Source organism: Eupeodes corollae, chromosome 1 (genome assembly GCF_945859685.1).
Source record: "Eupeodes corollae chromosome 1, idEupCoro1.1, whole genome shotgun sequence".
NCBI lineage: Eukaryota > Metazoa > Arthropoda > Insecta > Diptera > Syrphidae > Eupeodes > Eupeodes corollae.
The window spans coordinates 202,608,863-202,629,626 of record NC_079147.1 but is presented as its reverse complement, the minus strand read 5'-3'; the positions used below and the strand labels follow the sequence as shown (position 1 = coordinate 202,629,626).

Here is a 20,764-nt window from a genome sequence, read left to right as displayed (position 1 = left end):
GAAGTTGGCTACATTGTACTCTGAGAAAATGAAAAAAGACCAACTTATTTTTAAGGTGAGACAACCCCCTGCTTGTTCCCACTGTAGGGTATGGGGTAGGTGCCATGTTGAGTGTATGCAGAGTTTCTTTGCATTAATGACAAACCATATAGTTGAAAGTATAATAAAACAAATTTGGTTTTCTCTCTTTGTTTAGGTGTAATAAGACCAACTGTAAGAAATTGACTTTTTTATTTATTTTATATACTATTTTACAAAAATGTATCCTTATTTTGCTTGGCTTTATTTTACGGGACTAATTTAAATAAGGTCCAGCGGCAGGGCGTGTAACAACTAATCATTGGCTGCGTTCAGTCTACCATAGATGTATCCGGATACCTTTTTGTTAGTGTTTTATGTAGAAAGGTATTTAAGAATTGCTGGTATTTGTGGGTATCGGACAGAATATTCCACACATAGTTAAATTTGAAAGAACCCTACAATTAATTTTAAATAAGTAGATTTTTGTTTACAAATCCAGCAAATTATTTAAGTTATCCATTGAAATTGTTATCTCACAATAAACCTCGAAATCTAGATGTTTATCTGCATTTTGTGAACAGCTGAAAGTTATTTTTATTGTTTACGAGCTATGTCAATTTAGGTGTCTAGATCGTTCAGTGCGGTATTGTAAAATTCACTTATTCCAACTCGAGATTAAACACATCCATTTCTACTATTTTATTATTTATATGTAGATGTAATATGTATAGATATCATAGCATGCAAATGAACCACATTCCTGTCAGGGTATACTATGCAGTAATATCATACGAGCAATATCTTATGAGTGTGGTAGGATTTTTTCGGAGCATTGTCTCCAGTCTATAGTGAAAACAGCACCATTTCTTTAAAAATTGGAAATAGACTTACTAAAATTATTTGTCATTATTGATGTTTACAATATTTTTTTTTTAATATTTTCATTTGTAATTATAAAATATAAACAATAATCCTGCTGTCAGGATTATGAGGACAATACCGTCCTCCCAACTTAAACGAAGTAAAGTATTTAAGCTAAAGTCTAACAAAGAAGCTGGAGCAGATGGCTTAAATGCCGAGCTCTTTAAAGCAGCTGGAGATAATTTGGTAAGCGGCATGCACCAACTTATCTGTAAGATATGGTCGGAAGGAAGCATGTCCGTTGAATGGCACCTCAGTATTGTTTTCCCGATTCTGAGGAATCAATCTACTTAACATCGCTTACAAAATCTTCTCTGCCGTAATATGTGAAAGTCTAAAGCCCATCGTCAACAATCTGATAGGTCCTTAACAGTGTGGTTTTAGACCTGAAAAGTCCACAGTCGGTAAAATATTCGCACTACGGAAGGTCTTGGAAAAAACCCTAGAACATCAAATCGACATCCACCATATTTTCATCAATTTCAAGACCGTATACGACAGCATCTACAGGAACGAGCTGTATAGAGCCATGTATAGTTTTGGCATATTTGTGTAGTATGTCCATCATGGAGAATTCACGCTGCTCCATAAAGATTGGAAACAACTTAACAGAACCTTTCGATGTCAAAAAAGGGTTTTAGGCAAGGTGATGCCCTGTCATGCGATGTTCTTGACATCGTACTTGAAAGAATAGTGCAGAGCTCAGACTTCAACACTAGAGGCACTATCTTTCAAAAGTCTGTCCAATTACTAGCATATGCTGATGACATTGACATAATCGGAAGAACTAAGCGTGATGTGAATAGGGCTTTTGTGAGTATTAGGGCAGAGGCGGCAAAAATGGGTTTAACGGTTAAAGAGGGCATAACAGAGTACATAGTGTCGTCAAGAAAGGACTTAGAACACCGACTTCTCGGTCAAAACTTCACCATCGGCAGACGTTACTTAGACGTAGTCAAGGACTTCGTCTACCTAGGCTCCTCTATAAACGCTGTTTCTTTGGGCTAAGAAAGCAATTAAGTAGCAAAGCGCTCTCTCGAATGTCCAAAGTGTCGCTTTATAAGATCCTCATCATCCCCGTCCCGCTATACGGTGCAGAAGCATGGACTTTGACAAAAGAGGTTGAAACTTGAAAGCTCCCTGGGTCATTTCGAGAGAAAAGTTCTTCGTGTGATCTACGGTCCCCTATGCATAGAAGGGGAGTGGAGGAGAAGGTGGAACGACGAGCTGTACGATTTACAGCGATGTAGACTTAGCCAAAAGGGTAAAAGTCCAACGACTAAGATGGTTGAGTCACGTAGAGCGCATGAAAACCAATACCCCGGCCCGGAAAGTTTTCGAATCCACACCCACTGGACAGCGCAGTAGAGGAATACCGCGAATCTGGTGGAAAGTGACCTCACCCGACTTGGAGCGCGAAACTGGAGACATCTAGCTAGGGACCGAGCTAGATGGGCAAGTTTGTTGGGTGAGGCCCTAGTTCACACAGGACTGTAGCGCCGCCTTAAGTAAGTAAGTAAGTAAAATAAGAATAAAATGGTAAAAATGTTAAATATTTGATTTTACAAGACTAAATCGAACACAAGAATCATTCTTAAAGCACTATTCACATAAGCACGACCAACTAATGAACGAATATTCGTCGATTTTGACATTTCTTTCACATGGGAGTTTTTAATTCGTCGAGAATGAGCCCCAGCCGAACTCCATTCACCACCGAAACCAAAACAAGAATGATTTTTTTTAGGTTAAGTACGCGCGATTATTTTTTTTCGTTGCGGATGTGGATAATGTGGAACGCGAATAAAGTTTGACAGTTGGTATCAACTACAATATTTTTCGCGACGAATAAATATGTTTTCTTAAATTTATTAATATATGATACTGAAAAGTAAAATTATGCATCATAAATCAAATAGAACCTATATTGCTATCGTTTTTTTTATGAATTTGTGTGGAAATATCTTTCAAACGTATATAAACTCACATTTTGTAATTCATTCATCGGTCGTTGGTCGCGTTCATGTGAATGCTGCTTAAAATCCCGAAAGAACGTAACTTTAGAAATTTTAATTTTTGTTCAAAAACATTGTTTCTCATTTAATTTTGAGTTTGCATTCGAATTTTTTTAAGACTGTTGACATAATTTATTTAGTTTTAATCTGGGATTATAGAAAATACTTCTGACTTTCAAACTGGTAAAGTATTTTATGTTTGTGTTGCCATTGTATTTACATTTATTTAATGTAAGTAATTTTTTTCTAAAATTGTCTTACCACCTAAACGGGGCTTGTTTTTGACATTATTGCAAAAAACTGGTATCAACTCTTGGCACCCTAGTAAAATAATTGTACTTGTGCCAGCATTTCTTTAAAAAACTTATTTTCGTGTATTTTATTTATTATCCGTTCCGATTAGGCATATAAACTGTAGGTCCACTTTATCCCTGACATGACTTAAGAATGATTGTCTTTGTGCGCCACCTAACTTATTTTTATTTATGAAAAAGCTCTTCCATGAGGCCTTACTGGGAATGTTTTCACACAAAGTATGTCTTAATTTTAACAATACATTGATTTATTTTTGATAAGTGTATAAAGTGTTTCATAGCATAAATTAAAACACCTTTTACTAAAGTGCCTTACCTATTGTTTTGACTATAACAGTACCAATATTAAACTTACATTCCTTTTTTCCATGAAATGAAAAACATTCTTTTTGTAATTATATATTAATATGCAACTTTACTTAAAAACTATTTTAAAACTTTGTTCTATATATGACTACTTATCTAATGTACATATATATTATGTATGCGCATGTACATTTTACCTATGTATAAGTGCATATATTCTTATATGTTGTAGCTTTACTTTTATTAACATTTTGTTGAAACTTGAGGGAATATTTGCAGTCTTGGATCTTATGCAAACATTGAACAAAAATTTAATGGATGTTCATTTGAATAATTGATATTCATGCCTTAAAATTGACTAACTATAAAGAGTAAACTAATTGAACGACGGAAGAAAGTGGCCGAAGTAATTAAATGAGTAAAAAATAATATGCATATATAAAAGAATTTTTCCTTTAAATAAAATAATGCTTGCCTCACGAATAAGTATGAACATTTTTAATTGGTATTTTTTGTCAATTAAAGTCTTATTTCCACTTTAGCATTTTTTTCTCGCGAATATTCTTATTACGTGAATTTGTTTCCTGATATCGTGTTTTTTTTAGTTGTGGTGGATTGCGTTTTCACTTAGACATGTTTTGTAAAGTTTTCCCAATTATGCTCGATAGAGTTAAGATCTGACAGCTACGCATGTTTGTAAAGGAAAATAATCTTTAAAGAATGCAATCTTTTATGACTTAAATATAAAGATTGTATTCATTGAGTTCACCTAAGGATTGGGACTTCAATTTAAGCAATCATAAATCATTTGACCTTAAAAAGACTGCAATTATTTTATCTTCAACCATTTGACTACAATCATTTGATAATTCATGCATTCCTTGCTTTTACTTGAAGTATTTGCTTTTACTTAAAATCCTTCCACTTTTTAAATTCTTAATTTAATTTCTTTGGTGTTTGACATCGAAAATCGGTGTCTGTCACCGAAAATTGGGTTGCAAGTTATGGGCCACTTTAGAATATTTTGTGTAGTGAAATTTGATTTAGGTTTATACAAGTATTCTTTTTAAATAAACCTGCTTTAAACCATGACAAACAAGACTATTTGTTTGTAGAATGTGCGGGATGATTGTATGCCAAGTTGTCACCAATGAATGGTGCAAAAAGCATAGGCTTGAAAAAATTTTACGACCGATGCGACGTATCTGAGGGTATGTACTGACTTTAAGATGTTCCATACGTAACAAAGTATCCCTATAAATTATATAGTCAGGACGACAAAAAAGGGCCTACAGCCTAAATCATTGAGTCGATTGAGTTCAAAATCATATTTCTTAACACCGAAAATAGAAGTAGTCCCAATACAATTTTCCCAAAAACTGTCCTATAGATGTTTATGAAATTTGTTTTATTTCCTTAACTTACCTTTCTGCAATATAACAAGTTCATGTATTGTCTAAATAATAAATGATCATTAGAATGTCTAATTTTGTTTGAATTCAAATTCAAACTAAATAACTTCATATCAAAAATATTTCTAAAGAAATTTGAAAAAATGTATATTACCTTATACAAAATTGACTTAAAAAAAGAATTCAAACACTGACGAGACCCCCTACAGTCTAGAAAAGAAACAGTTTCGTTTCGTGAAGTCTGTAACTTCATTTTATCCTCAATCCTTCGGATTCTAGTGCTCAAAGAAGCTTTTGGTAGAAACTTCTTATAGCAGTTATATTAAGAGCAAAACTTTAAAACATTCTTTTTACTGTTTTTGTTAGAAAAACAGATTTTTTCTAACTTAGTCATTAAATAAAGTTTTTGAAGCTTTTTCTTCTAAAAATAATGCAGTGATATTTCATATTTAAAAATATAAGCTAGTAGAAATTTTCGAATCGAAATTGATTAAAAAAATTATATAAGATGTAATAAATATATAATAATATATTAATCTTTAAAAATTACTGAAAAATAGTATTTCTAAGTTAAATGTCCCCTACATAAATGTCTATTACCCAAACGGACTTTAAGAACTAGGAAAGACTCACGCTAAAAGAAAAGCTGCAGTTTGTATGAAAAAGTAAGTAATTATGTTTACTTGCTTTAATACAAAAGATGCCTTTTCAACTATAGCAAAGGTATTGCGCCTGTAGACAATTAGCTGAGCTCATAACAGACGACTAGAGGCACATGGTAAATAAAAATACAATAGTACATGTCTAGCCTCATCTATAGAACTAATACCATGCTCTTAAAAAGAATTACAAAACATCCCTCCGGTAGGTAAGCTGAATTTTGTGAATGCCTTAAACGAAATGTAAAAATCTAGGAACTACGTTCAGTTCAACCAGAGTGCATTCTACTTATTTCAATGAGTATAATATTATACTCGTAGATAATAATATGTTGAACATTGTTCGTATTCTCATACTTCATAAATTATGTTTATCTTAGGAAAATGCAAAAAGAAATTGAAAAATAGTTGGATCAGTTTTCTTATGACGGATTTCGATTTACGTGAAACTGCTTCTTCAATTTTGAAGAAGACTACAGTGGAATAGATGTGTGCAAAAAAGGGGAAAGTGTGAAAGAGTGCCGTTACCGTCACGGAGATGCAAATGTTAACCTTCATGTGCGGCGATGAATGATGTTTGCTTCATATACATATGAATACCGTATTTTTTAGCTTCCAACGCTTCTAAACAGTAACTTACTTTAAAAAATATACTGGTCACGAAGTTCATAAATTGTACTACATGAAGCTTATTTCTGACTAAATGGCTTAGTCAATAAGTATAGTTCACTAACGAATATCAATGCTTATGGCGAATAATAAGCGGTATGGAGCTAATTTATACTTTGTTTCCAAAAATCGTGTAACTTTTCCATACTGCGCGCTTAAAATTATATTACCAAATCAGTTTGAGTAGGTACAACTGTATTTCCAGAATGTTGTTCTGTTAATTGGTCCCTTTTTTTGTGCGATTTAAAGCCTCTCGATTACTTTTTATAGAGCTACATAAATGTTAAGTCATTAACTCTTAAGGCATTGGAAATCAAGATTCAATCCACAAACAACGGTGACCAAACGAGCAATATATATTGTGTAGTGAAACATTTTAGTGATCAAATGGACTGTGTTTTTTCGAGCCTCGGCAGACAGATGCTGGGAATCATAGTTTAAAAATGAACTCCATCAAATTATCTACCGAATTTGATTGAGGATCTATTGATCTACCACAAATGACTGAATTAGTCGTTTTTGATAGTCATTTATACTGCATATCATCTAAGCCGATTCTAGCAGAAACCCAAATATAAAATACTGATATGTTGAGTTAAGAGGATGACACTTTGTTGTCGCTATTATATTGGTTCCAGGTCATCGAAGCGTAAAGAATATATAAATGAGAAATAAACGTGTGTGCAACTGTTTAACCGACTTGCCTGCATATAGGATACACATTTTCAAAATATTCACAGCAGTTGTTTCTGAGGAAAACATGAAAAGAAAAATTAAAGACCTATAATTTTATTTCCAAATCCGAAGAAATGACTTCAGCGTTGACCAGCTGAAAAATATCATTTTTTTTTCAAAACCGCGCTTTGCAGCGATAAAAAAGTGGCTAAATTTTAAGGGCCGTTGTTGAATGTGAACTACACCTGAACGTCAAGTTTTTTTCTGCATTTCATTAATTAAAAAATAGCCACTCTTTTTTTTATTTAAAAAAATAAATTCATGGAACACGTATTTTGACAAACGAAAAGTCCGATGTATTTTGAACGCAGTATACCTAGAGCTTGCATGAATGATACACAATGTAAGTTAAACAACTAACCTTTTTGTGCTTTAGTTATGTTGGATGTACATCTGCAATTATGAAATAAAGAAGAGCGGAATGAGTTACTTCACGATTATAAACATGATCGCCTTTATATCTGCATTATAGCGCTTCCTATAACGATAATCTGATTCATATGCAAATATGCAATTACAGTCTATCCAACTAATGTAATTTCAATTTGTAACAAGGTACGAGTAGGTCTACTACATTTAACTACATTATCAGTTATATCGTTTATATAAAGCAAACATACTAGTAACCTAATAAAAAAGAGTCCTTTCATGTCTGGTATTAAAGTAGGAACTTACTACAGAGGTTGGCGGAAAATTTCAAACGATTTAAAAAATTGTTCAAGCCTTTTAGTAAGTTATAAAGTTAAAAGGGTGCTTTTGATAATTTTAACCAATAAATCATCTACCCGCATTTCTTAAAATTTTACTAAAGTTGAAATGACTGGTTTTCAGGTTGTTTTTTGTTTTTCACAAAAGATTATTACAATCAGAGTTGGAAATATTTTGAAGATAGACTTAAAACTCCAAGTTGCTAACCTGCCATGCAAAGTCTATATTTTTTTTCGGAAATATTATGTACGAAGCGTTACTTCATCAGATATTTAAATTTTTGTACTAGGCTATAATTTTTAAAATGGAAAATTACTTTTTACTTAAAAAATAATATTAACAATTTTAAGAAAAAAAATGATTTTACGGAAGGTTGGTAGCTACCAATTGCAGCTTTATATAAAAATTTTATTAACATAATTTTACTAGTTTTAAATACATTTGTATCTAAAATCATTTTTTTAAATAAATAATTATTTAAACAATTAGGGATAATAAGAGAAAATACCCATAAACATTTTATTTTATTCAATTGCCCTTTCATGCTAAGCTAAAAATTTAAATGTTACTGGATTGGGGTTGGCACGTTCGATATAAATACATTTTTCATGTAATTAAAAATTGGATATCTTTCTATGACTTTTTCTCCGTCAAATTGTAGAGTTGCTGTGCAATCACTGATAATTCAACATCAATTGGTTTTGTATCATCGTATAAGGATGGTGCTTCACATAATATAGCAAATGTTCCAACAATCGATGCAATGCTGAACAGCCAAAGAAATAATCGATCAAGAACCATAGCTACGAAACCCCAATCTTGATCTTCCTAGAAAAATGAATACAAATAAAACAAAGTAAAGAGTGATTTATAAATAATTACATTTTCAATTGCGAGATTCATTTTTAAAAATATGTACATAAACACGAAATATTTATTTTAAATATAATCAACAAATTTGGTAAACGAAATTAAAAGTTTCAAAAGTAACATTCACGCTATGAAATACATATTTGTATATAGAATACTTATACATATGTTTTTATGATCTTGGTCTACAAGGACAGCGACAATTAAAGTGCTACTTAGTTTATTTTTCTTGAGTTTTGAACAATTCTGCTTTTTAAGATTTCTTTTGTTCATTCTAAAGACTAATCTAATCAAGTATACAAAAGATTACCTTATTCACTTGTAAATAAGTACGAAACATCGACATCCAAAGCGCTACTTAATAATATTAAAGTTATATACAATTCAACTCACTGCATTAAATTCATCCTGGCGTTGCATATGATGTTGTATGAACATTACGTTATGAATTGCCTTTTCTAATTCAAAAGGATATTTCTTGCGTTGTGCTACATCGCTGAGAGAGTCGTCTAATCCGGATAAAACAGACGGTAGGCCATTATATCCACTCAAAGTGCTCAATCCACCCCCAAGTGCCCCCACAAGTCCGCTAAATCTGTAAAACGAAATAATATTATAATTCACATGATGTTTGTATGTGCCTTTTAATTCTAATCCCAGATTTTTCTTCTTTCTTTCTTGTGAACAATCAACTCACAATTGAAATCAATTAATATAAGATTTTTAAATTTCAACCCTTTTCCGATTTTTTGTGTTCAATTGGATGGAAAAAGCATTTATTTACTATTAAATTGGTTTATCTTTAGACAAAGAATTACAATCCATTTGAAAAAGAACTGTGAAATTGCACTCTTAATTTGAATTAATAAAAACAGTTAACAGTTAAAGCTTTTTATAAAGAAAAATCATAATTTTATTACATATAATAGGTTCATCATTAATAGAACGAAATTTGGAAACATTTTAGTTTTTTTATAAATGTAGTACATTTATACAGTGGATACAAAAAGTATTGGCAAAGTAGTGGCAATTTTTACAGTTTCATACGACTTCAAAAATTAAAAAAAAAATCATATACATATTTCTTATATACCAGAAATTAAAAGTTAATTTCATGAGAGTATTCAAATTTATTTTAATTGCAATTGAAACAATATTACTGACAAAAAATATAGTTGACAATTGAATGAGCAATTTATAAACAAATATGAACTAAGTGTAATTTATTAATAATTAGTACTTTGTGTGCATTGCATTGACATCCATATTTGCTAGTAAACTTTGGTCCATCAAATATACTAGAATTTCCATTATATTCCTTTAAAGGTCTGATTTTGAAGAAATCTTGTGGTTTCTAAATGCTTGTCCTAAATTATTCCAAACATTTTGTATAAGATTAATGTCAGGAGATTGCGGGGAAGTTTTATGTTGCATTGGAGCATTGTAAAGTAACCACTCACGAGTTTAAGGAGCAGTGTGCTCAGGATCAAAGACGAAGATCAAGCTTTCCAACGCTGTTATTTAAATTTGAATTTCCCTCGCCCTTTGCCGCCATGCACCTCCAAAGCCAAAATGCTCCCTCCACCATCATGTTTGACAGTAGTGACATTATTTTTACTTTTTAGATCCGTGTTTGGTTTTCGCAACAACTAACCCTAAGACGGTATATTGCAATTCATCAGAAAATGCAACCGATTCCCAAAACTCTTTTGTTTTATTTTAATACGTTTTGGAAAATATCAAGATGTTTATCAATTTGGAACACTTATTTTGGTGGTTTTTCGTACTTTGTCAGAATTACGCCTGTTCTTGTTTTTCGTTGAACCGATATTTTCGTATTGTTTGATAACACTTCGTAGTATCCGTGGCATAATGGTAAGTGCGATGGACTGTCATGCGAGAGGTCTTGGGTTCGATCCCTGCCTATGCCACCTAAAGTTTTTTTCACGGGTACTGCCTCTTGCGAGGATTTGACAAATTCTCCAAAAGTAATTCTTGTCATGAAAAGTGTCTTCTCAAATTTGTCGTTCGGATTCGGCTTAAAACTGTAGGTCCCTTCCATCCGAGACAACAGTACTCGCACACAGTAATGGTTGAGAGTTGTCAGTCACTAGGGCCTTGTTCTCAAACGGACTGTTGCACCACCCAATTTAATTTAATTTAATTTGATAACACCTCGAACCGTGAATAAACTTATTTCAAATTATTAACCATCTTAAATTTTTAACAGATTTACTTAACTATTTGGATTTTTGCAACATTTCGATTCATTAATGTCTGAAACGTTGATTATAAGGGCAAAGCAATTAAAAATACTAAATTCTATCTTTTGTAATCTTAAGGTACTTTAAAAACCATAAAAGCTAAAAGATCAATAGGTATTACCAATACTTTTTTTTACCTCAATTTAAAAGTTTTTTGTGTGCTTTTGTTTGAGGCGTAATCAAGATTAAAAATATATATAAGTTTTTAATAAAAAAACCTTCAACATTTATATACAATTTCAGAAAATGCGATTGCCAAAACTTTTTTGATCCGCTGTATATGTAGCTGAAAATGATATTTGTAGTCAGTTATATATTGGTATTTATATTGGTATAAGTTCCTAAGTATAATTTTTCATTTTAAATAGATTTTCAATTGAGAGTCAAATCTCTAAAGAAATGTTCGCTCTATGCAGGCTCGATGTCCATAGTCTTCTTTGAAAACATTGCCTTGATGCTATAAGTTAATGCTAAATGTTTTGAAATACATAGAAATGCTGTTAAGTAATATTACACCAAGTCATGTACATATGAACGTACACTAGCCTTAAGTTATATTTATAATAATTACTCCATAAATATCTGCTCATTACGTCGTTGTTTAAGCTTTTTAGAAAATCATTTCATAAGTTGAATCTCCATTTTAATCAATCTTGCAGTTTCGTATGTAAGATTATAATTACCTTTAATGTCAAATGTCAGGTTAAGAGCCATTGTAGTTTCTAGAGCCTAGACTCAAATTGTATTTTGGTGAAATGACATTTTTAATTGATGCATTCACCTTTCAATATTTAAACTGTTTACAACTAAAACAAAAGTCAATTAACATTACCTATTAGTGGCTGTTGTTGAATGGAGACCATTACATCCTCCAATACCTCCACGAAGTTGCATTCTTCGAATAGAACCAGGACTCGATCCTCCGGAATTTAACTGCATCTCATCAATCAGTGCTTGGCCAAATTTAGTTTTGCTTAATTGTTTACCATAATTTATTTTACTCGCTGCTAAATCTCTTAGCAAGTCCTTGGGCACTCGCATTAAGAGAAGTTTGGGAAGACGTTTTATAAAGAAAGCCCGCACCCATGGTGCCATTTTATGAGTGCTTGGTTTGCGATAGTGAATGTTTAATATTATAATTGTTATAACAACACTAAGGCCAACTAATAACATTGTAAATAAAAGATACTTTCCAAGCAATGGAAGCGCAAGTGATGTTGACGGTATGATTTCTGATATAAGCAAAAAGAACATCGTTTGTGAAAGAAGAATACTTATGCAGAGAGCAATTTTTTCTCCAGAATCAGCTGGCAAATAGAAAACAAGCACTGATAAATAAGAAATACCTACACAAGGTATTATTAAATTAACAGTATAAAATAGTGTTTTACGACGAAGAGTAATGTTGAAAAAGATATCTGAAAAACGAAAATTAATATATCAGTTAAAATATTTACATACTAATAAAAACATTTAGTGAACTTCTGCTGTAATCAAAAGCAAAACAGCAAAAGCGTAACAGCCTATAAGAAATCAGAAATGCAAATTCAATTTTCGTTGAAATGTATTTATATATTATATTTGAAGCAAATGTCTAAATAAAACAAAAGCTTTTTTAAAGCGTATTTTAATGGCAAATTAATATTACAAATATTCTACAAGAAGAAAAAATTACAAAATGTTTCGTATACTGAGTCTACATGTATCTGATTTTGAATTTGACTTCTGCTAAATAAAGGGCATGTTAAAAATATTCATCAAGGCAGAAGATCTCTAGTTTCGCAGCTTAAAAGGAGTTCCTTAATGCATTTATGTATGTATTTTCCTCTCTTCAACACAATCGATTTTTAAGTATCAATTACGTTTCTTCAAAATTGCAGATGCATTTACATGTAAATCAATCATTTATCTATAGCTTTCTACTATCAGTAGTAAGACTGCCGTACTGAAATACTTTTAATATTTAGTCCTACCATGAATGTAATCCTAATCCAGAAAAAAATCCTAAAAGAACCATAGAATTCAAGTTAGGATAGTGGCTAACATTTATAGTTACTAATACAATATAAAAGTTTATATCTAACCTTGTAACCGTAAGGACATACATTTTCTAGTTATTTTAACAAAAGTTTCTCATAATGTTTGTATAAAAGTGTGAGTATATTTTTGGTGGCTAAGCTAAAAATGGCGTGTACCAATATGCATATCCACCCCAATTACATGCGACGTAATTGACAGCAAGATATGCGGAACTTCTGAATCTGATTTCAAACGTGTCTGAATGGTTTAATTTTGCGTTCTATTAATGGAAAAGAAACGAGGAAATTGCTGAAACTAACATACCAAGACCAATTTCAAAACCTCTTTGAGCAAAACGAGAGTCAATATTAATTGGCAAAGCATTTTTTTTTTGAAAAGATTAGACAAAACTAATAAAAAAAGGAATTGGAACTACATAGCAGACCAGCTTAAAAGCAAGGATCTTCTAATAGAAGATGGTTATAAAACAGAATAAGCCTTTTTAAACCTATGATTCTTAAACAAGGTTTGAGTAGAAGGTGATCTATTATTTTTAGAAAATCAATGCAACCAAATCAGATGCAAACGAGACAGCTTAGGCAATTGGCGTGATTATTTATTTTCAATTTGATATTTGATTGTTTTTAAGTATTTGGCAAGAAAATATATAACAAAATGCTTTAAAGAAAGTATAGGAATATAGCAATAACATAATTTTTAACTCTGATGAACATTTTAGAAAGTTTTGTTATGCATACCTGGGTAAGGCTCTGCACAGCAAGGATAATATTTTTCATGTCGCTCTGCTGGAACACCTAAAATATCCCATTCTACACTGGGGTAGTACTCTCGCAAGTCAATACCAACTTCGACTTTATTGTCTTTATCGTTTTTTTGATTAATATGCTTGAGGTCAATCTAAGAAAACAAATGCATATAAAATGAGAACATGGTGAGTGTAATGCAGGAAATGACAAAAATTTAAACAAATGATAAAACAAAAAACATATTTAGTTTACAATTTACAAGTACAACACAGCGAAACCGTTTAGTACGTTTTTGATAGTAAAATGTGTTTTTTAAGAACAGAATACAATTTTTGTTTAATCACTACTACCGAACTTTTTAGTTTCAAACGTTATTTTTGAAAAATAAAATGTAAATTAAAGTTAAAAATGCTTTTTACCTGATCTCCATCATATGTCCATGATCCGAATTTCATGAAACATGTTTGCTGATCAAATGGAAAATACCGTACATCGATTTCGCAAGAAGACTTAAAAATTGCAGGTGGTGTCCATACGACTCTGCCAGTGTAGTGGAGAATAGCTTTTGTCATTGTGGTTACAACATATTCACCATCGGCACTATAATGGTTTAAAAATGCTTGAAAAAAACATTTGATCGACAAAAGAAAATTTAAAAATGTTGATATAAAACAAGTTGCGTGAATAAAAAGTGTCGGCAGGTAATGAAAGGAAATTTATGAATTTATGTAATGTAGTTAGTATTTGTTGGCTTGTTTATTTTGATACATATAAATATCCACTTAAATAGTATATAGGCTTTTGAATTAAGTTCAAAGCACATAATCTTAATACACTAAAGTCGATCATGTTCGTATCATATCATATATTTTTAACATTGTTTTGCTGTGGAATGTACCTACATTATACCTTTAAAATTGTTTGTATTTAATAGTTAAATATTTTTGCAAAAAGAAAACCTAGAAATAAGATTTAAACAGAAATCAATGTAGTACTAAAACTTTACTCACTTATTATATAAAACAATGTCCGGCAACCAAATGTGTTCAGATGGTACGTACAGTTCTGTAACCCCTCCATATTCGGTTGGATCCCATTTAAATTTATGATCTTGCCATTCCTGTTAAACATTGATTATAGTCAAGTACATAGTGAAATTAATTTACACATTTTTATTAAACTCCCATCAAACTATAGAACAATGCTCTTGCTCATAATACTTTAAAATCTAAGAAATCGTACATACAAGTCATTGTAATAAGGATATTCATACAACGTCGTAATACACTAGATAAGTTTAAGATTTGGATTAATTTTGTTGATTAAAATTAACAAATAAAGTTACTGGAACCTCTTTTTGCCCTCAACAATTATTAGTCTTCAGAAACAAACGAAGGCTGTCAGGGATGGGGTAGGACACACTAAGGCCAAGTTATTGGTCCATTCTGATACAACATGAACCTCGAGGCTTTCCTCTGAACTCAATAAAACCAACATGAGTCGCTTACGAACCGTGGAAGACTGATTATGTTAATCTGATTGAGATCGTTATAGAAGAATTTTCCTCGGTACGTTTTGCGTTTTTGAGCTAAAGCAGGGTATGTATGGAGGAAGTGAAAAGCTGTTTCCTCCTCTTCTTTACCCATACAGCTTCTGGAAATGTCATTTGAGAATACGCCTAGCGTATGGCGTGCTTTTCAATAAGATCATGCTCGGGTATGACACCGATTATTGAAATTATATGCGACCTGCTTAGAGATATCAAGTACCTTGAGCGCTTTAAATCGTAGGCCATATGTTTTTCGTGACCTGACACGTAGAGATGTTATTCCACTAGATGTTTACATAAAGCGATTGGTAGAATGGGTTGTGCTGTACCATTTCTGGCGAGTTCATCTGACTTACGGTTTCCTAGAATGTTTGTATACCCAGGCACCCAGCAGTTGTGAATATTGAATTGTTTTCCTTTGAAGATAATCGGTAGCTATGGACTGTAATAGAGATTATAGAGACAAAGTCCAGAGATTTGATATCGGCCTGACTATCTGAGAAAATACGGATATCAGATGTTAATATCACGTTACTTTAAGCCAGAACAAAACTTCTTTTATCGCCAACAGTTCCGCCTGAAAAACGCTGCAATTATTAGAAAGCCGGAATGACATCTCAGAGAAGTAATACAAAATTGTTATTGGTAACATTGTTATTGTTGCTTTCTTCACCATTCCTTACTATTTCACTTTAGTTTGGTTGAGTATCAATAAAGTTTATAAAATTTTGCTTGTGGTTTTACCGAAGGAAGCTATTCCGTAAAACCACTGGTTCCAGCTTGAGGCTATTTTAGTTTAAATTTGTTGTTTATGTATGATTTCGAATGTGAACATATATAATCTGTCAGATATTTTTATTTTCAGAAGAAGAACGTTCATAACGAAAACGTTATGATGTTTAACGACCAAAGGTCTTTCATAAAAACAATTCCGTAAACTTATATTTGTAAAGATACGACGTTGCATTATATTCATATATAATTATATAAAATAAATAACATACAAAAAAAAAAAAAATTAAAGTACTGCATAGAAGTCTTTAAGGAAATCCATTGAATGTTTAATTAAAAAAAAGAAAATTAATAAACGCTTCTATGACAGAACAAGCATAATGTTAAAAGCAACAGAATTTTTTTTTCAAATTATTTGAATGCCTAGAAGTCAATCAGACCATCATCACAAGTGTTAAAATACAGCTAAATTTGTAACAAATCTGCACACAAAATGTATATTTTGGTTAAAGTCTGAACACAACCACATAACATAATTAATCGCTAATATCTTATTCCCTTTTTACTTACATGTTCCAACCACACGTTTGTAGTAAGAATTTGGTCCTTAAGATTCTGAAAATAATATGAATCAAAAATTATATTGCGCAAGTACAGATAGTTTAAATACCGAAGTTAAATGTAAAGGGTAGTTAAATTTTAAGGGCCGATGTTGAAAGTGAACCACACCTAAACTTCGAGTTTTTTCTGCATTTGATTTGACATTTCTCAATTACACACTGGTGGCACGTACCAAACAACTATCGAAATGTCACGTGGTGGCGGAGTGAATTGGCCGTTAATTTCATGTGATTTGACACCGTTGTACTTCTTCCTTTTGGGTTATTTGGAAGAAAGAGTGTGCGTCAATAAGCCAGCAACAATTCAAAAGCTAAAGGATGCGATTATAAGGCTTATTAACGGCATAAGATCTCTATTAGGTATTCCTCAAAGTGATGGAAATTTTTTACCATCGGATGGAATAGGGCCGCCTATATCTCAGAGGTCATTTGGCCGATATTTTGTTCCATACAACATATTGGAACCATACCAATATTAAAAAATAAAAATAAATTACTATAATTTCCTAAATAATTTGTGTTTTTAATTCAAAATCAACATCGGCCCTCAAAGTTTAACCAACCTTTAGAAACAAACAACAACTATTACTTGTTAATAATAAGCCCTAAACAATAAATTCTTTATTTTTCTTTAATGCTAAAGTATAGTAAGCTATTTTCTATACAATGTTTAGCAACAATTTCTTTTATTTGTTAGATACTATTATGTAGATATAAATAATGAAATAAGGACATAAACAAAATAAAATAGTAGGTAGTGGGTGCATCTTTTAAGCCCACAAATTTCGTTTCAGTAATGACATCGAAAACCGCACAAAGCTCATTGCACTGATTCCAACACCATTTGCTCTCTGTGTGTAAAATTGGTTTTCTGTAACTCAAAGGTTTTCTTAAAACAAACTATACAAGTATATTCTTAATTTAAATGTATGTAGTTTAATATGTATTATTCTCTTGCTCCGAAATATAAGATATTTATTGAAATTTAAGTAAAAAAATAATAGATACCAAATTCGCGACTTCCATAGAAGAAGTGTTATAATGGTTGAAAAATATTATAGTTTTCGTTTTATATACAAACCAGATCAATTAGTTGAGATAATCGCAGACCCAGTTTTACGAGTACTGTATCTGTGTTATTGCTTACAGGCCGAATGAGCCGATTGTAATTGCTTAACAAATCATCATATAACCTCTTGGCATCTGGGTTCGCGTTCACACTTTCAATCAATACCAAACAAAAAAAGATCACATAGACACATTTAAAACAATCTAAAAATGAATATATTTTCTTTGTCATCTTAAGAAATTGTTCTTGATGCTTATTTCTTATTTTTTCCGACACACAAATAATTTATACGCACAATTCTTCACTTATTTTTGCAACTAGCATTTTGCTAATACAATTTTCAAAGTTAAATTGGAAGTTTTATTATTCCGTTCTCATTCTTTGTGCATTATGAATGAAAACCACAGTCTAACTGGTGTTAAAAATATCTTTGCCTACTTGTCATGAATTGTTATTGCAACTTAATAGCAGCATGTATTTTTATGTCTGTTATCCTGTCAATATGAGAAGAAAATTTAACAATCAACCAACTTTTGGAAAGAATTATTTAGATCGATTTTGAATACGCATATACTCGTTTTGGAGGAAGCGCATGCTTATTTTTCTGTGAAGTATGAAGTTTGCTGAGAGAAAATCTATTGATAAGTCTACAATTTGTTTCTCATTTCATTTTTGTAAATAAATGTGCTTATCACAGACCAAACCCAAAAAAGTTTGAGTAAGCTATAAGTAAGCCTGCGTGAGATATATAATAAAGCTTGTTTCTTGGATTAAAAAAAAAAAGAAAAAAAAAGCAAAAATTGTTGAGCAGTTCATGTTATCCTAGTTGTTTTTGAAACATTTAGGTATAAGACCAAAACCAACGAAAAATTATTCGTATTTCAAATCCATGGCAAAATTTACAGGCTTTATTCTCTTAAATTCTCTTGTCTCGGCATTTAATTTTAAGATGATTCTAACGGGATTAGTCTAAGCTAAGGGTGGGTCGTATTATTTTAACTCTAGGAGCTTCTCTTAACTTTGGGTTGGGTCCTTAAATACAAAAAAAAGAAGTACCTAATTATAGCCACAGCCCCAAAGTACCTACATGAAAATAAAAAAATTTAAGAATTTTTAATGTCAATACCTATGTACAAAATGTAGTTCTTTCACTTAAATTATAAAAAATAAGACCATGATAACATTTTTATCAAGATATGTACCTGTACCTATTTTAGTAGATTTTGCCGTAGGTCAGTTTTTATAATATTTTGTATTGAAAAATAAGAAAATCATAATATTCTACTAGAAAAAACATTAGTTCTTCGTTAGATAACCGGAAGTATACTATACGGATGTAAATAACCTCACCCATCTTCATTATTGTGTTACCTACTTATAAAGACTTATACTGAAATAGGTAAATATTAAATAAACTATGTAGATGACGCGGCTCGGAGTAATAGTGTTTCGTGCACCGCTCTTGTATGGAATTAAAGCTGAATTAATTTAGTCAATTATTTAGTTAAATGCATTAATTATATGGCATTACAAGTGGATTCACTTTCAAAATAATCAAATGTAATAATACTGTATGGGTTATAATACTTAGCCAAAGTGCTGCATTACAAAATATTGTAGGCTAAAAATTCTGTATTTCAGTTATTAAATAGAAACTCAACTCAACATTAAATTACGATTCCAAGAGAATATTTACCATTAAGTTGTTTGGTGCAAAAAGAATGGGCTAAACCTTAGCCCTATTAAATGTCACACAATAACTTTCTTCAAAAGACGTACTCATAGTTTGATTGATTGTTAAATATCTCTATTACACTCTATTTACATCGCGTTTGAAGTTTTGAAGACCTTGAAGTTTTTTTTAAATTATAATCTCTATGGCGCGATGCGGATTAATTTGGTCGTATATGCAAAGCCAACTCTACGTTAGGATTTGTTAAGCGTTATTTAACTTCGACTTTACTTGAGCTGATACAAAAATACATTTTTTTTATTGAAAGAAGCCAAATTGAAAAACAAGAAATTTAAGAGAAAATTTAGTAAAAATCTATCGGTTAGTTTTTGAGAAAACTCGAATTTTTCGATTTTTTACCAAAAAATATTTATATGGGAACTACTGTTAATTTATGTTTCCTTAAAAAAATGAAACGCCTAACACAAGTCTGCTTAAAATCGCAATCTCCAAGTTTAAAAACAATCGACATGATGTTTTTTTCCGTAGGGCTGGGACAGACAGATAGAAGGACGGAATCGGGGGACCTTCGTTTTTAGTGATGTCATGTTTGATTAAAATATCGAATTCAAAGTTTATTACAAATGCAAAACTTGCCATATATTTCTCCTATTTGTCACAAGTTTAAAAATTAACAATTTTTTATTTACCGTAGTTGTGACACCATTTGAAGATATTTAAAAACAATAATATAAAAATAATCTTTGAATGCTTATGATGTGATTATAAAAAGCGTATTTATTTTTAAGTGTTAAGTGTCTTTATTTTATTTATGAATATATTTATATGAAATAGCAAAGAATGTTTGAAATGTTGACTGTTTTGTTATTCTTCGTTTGTAGTTTTGTAAATACGATTATAAATTCTTAAATAATACATATAAAGTAATTAAAGAATAAAACTATTCAAAACCAATCTTTATGGATCTTCTATTTTCTTGTTACAGCATTTTGAAATACGCATTCAGATATTTTTAAACACTCACACATAAAAAAGAAATAAAAATATAAAAATAAAAAAACAAGTGATTTTATAGATGCGTTTATTAAATTAATAAAAACAGTTATTTACATTTCGTTCTATATTTATGTATATAATAAATTTGTTCTAGTTACTTTAATTATTTATTATTTATTAGTCCATCTTTTGTTTATATAGTACATAGGTGTTCACTTATTAATTTAGTTGTTTACGTATTCATTTATTTATTTATTTGTTTGTTCATTTATATATATACTTTGTATTTGTGAATATATTATCTTGTTTTTATGTATTTATTAATTTATTTATTTATTTTTTCATTTATTTATTTATTTATTTATTTATTTATTAATTTATTTATTTAATTACATATTTATTTTTATTTATTTATATATAAATGT

At 30.9% G+C, this 20,764-nt stretch overlaps 1 protein-coding gene across 2 annotated transcripts; it reads right to left on the bottom strand.

Moving 5' to 3' along the window:
• Nucleotides 1-8,131: 8,131 nt before the first annotated feature.
• Nucleotides 8,132-18,194, bottom strand: LOC129941344 (acetylcholine receptor subunit alpha-like 2). 2 transcript variants are annotated; one of them, XM_056049942.1, is made up of 8 exons: nt 17,663-18,194; nt 16,532-16,576; nt 14,691-14,800; nt 14,100-14,280; nt 13,672-13,831; nt 11,727-12,312; nt 9,024-9,225; nt 8,132-8,588 (listed from the first exon to the last, which is right to left on the bottom strand). In XM_056049942.1, the coding sequence occupies exons 1-8, from the start codon at nt 17,879-17,881 to the stop codon at nt 8,394-8,396; spliced, it is 1,698 nt and encodes a 565-aa protein (XP_055905917.1). In that variant the 5' UTR covers nt 17,882-18,194; the 3' UTR covers nt 8,132-8,393. The 2 variants fall into 2 exon arrangements, with proteins under 2 accessions (XP_055905917.1, XP_055905918.1); XM_056049943.1 differs by having other exon boundaries at nt 14,100-14,299; nt 17,663-17,757.
• Between the last annotated feature and the right edge of the window lie 2,570 nt (nt 18,195-20,764).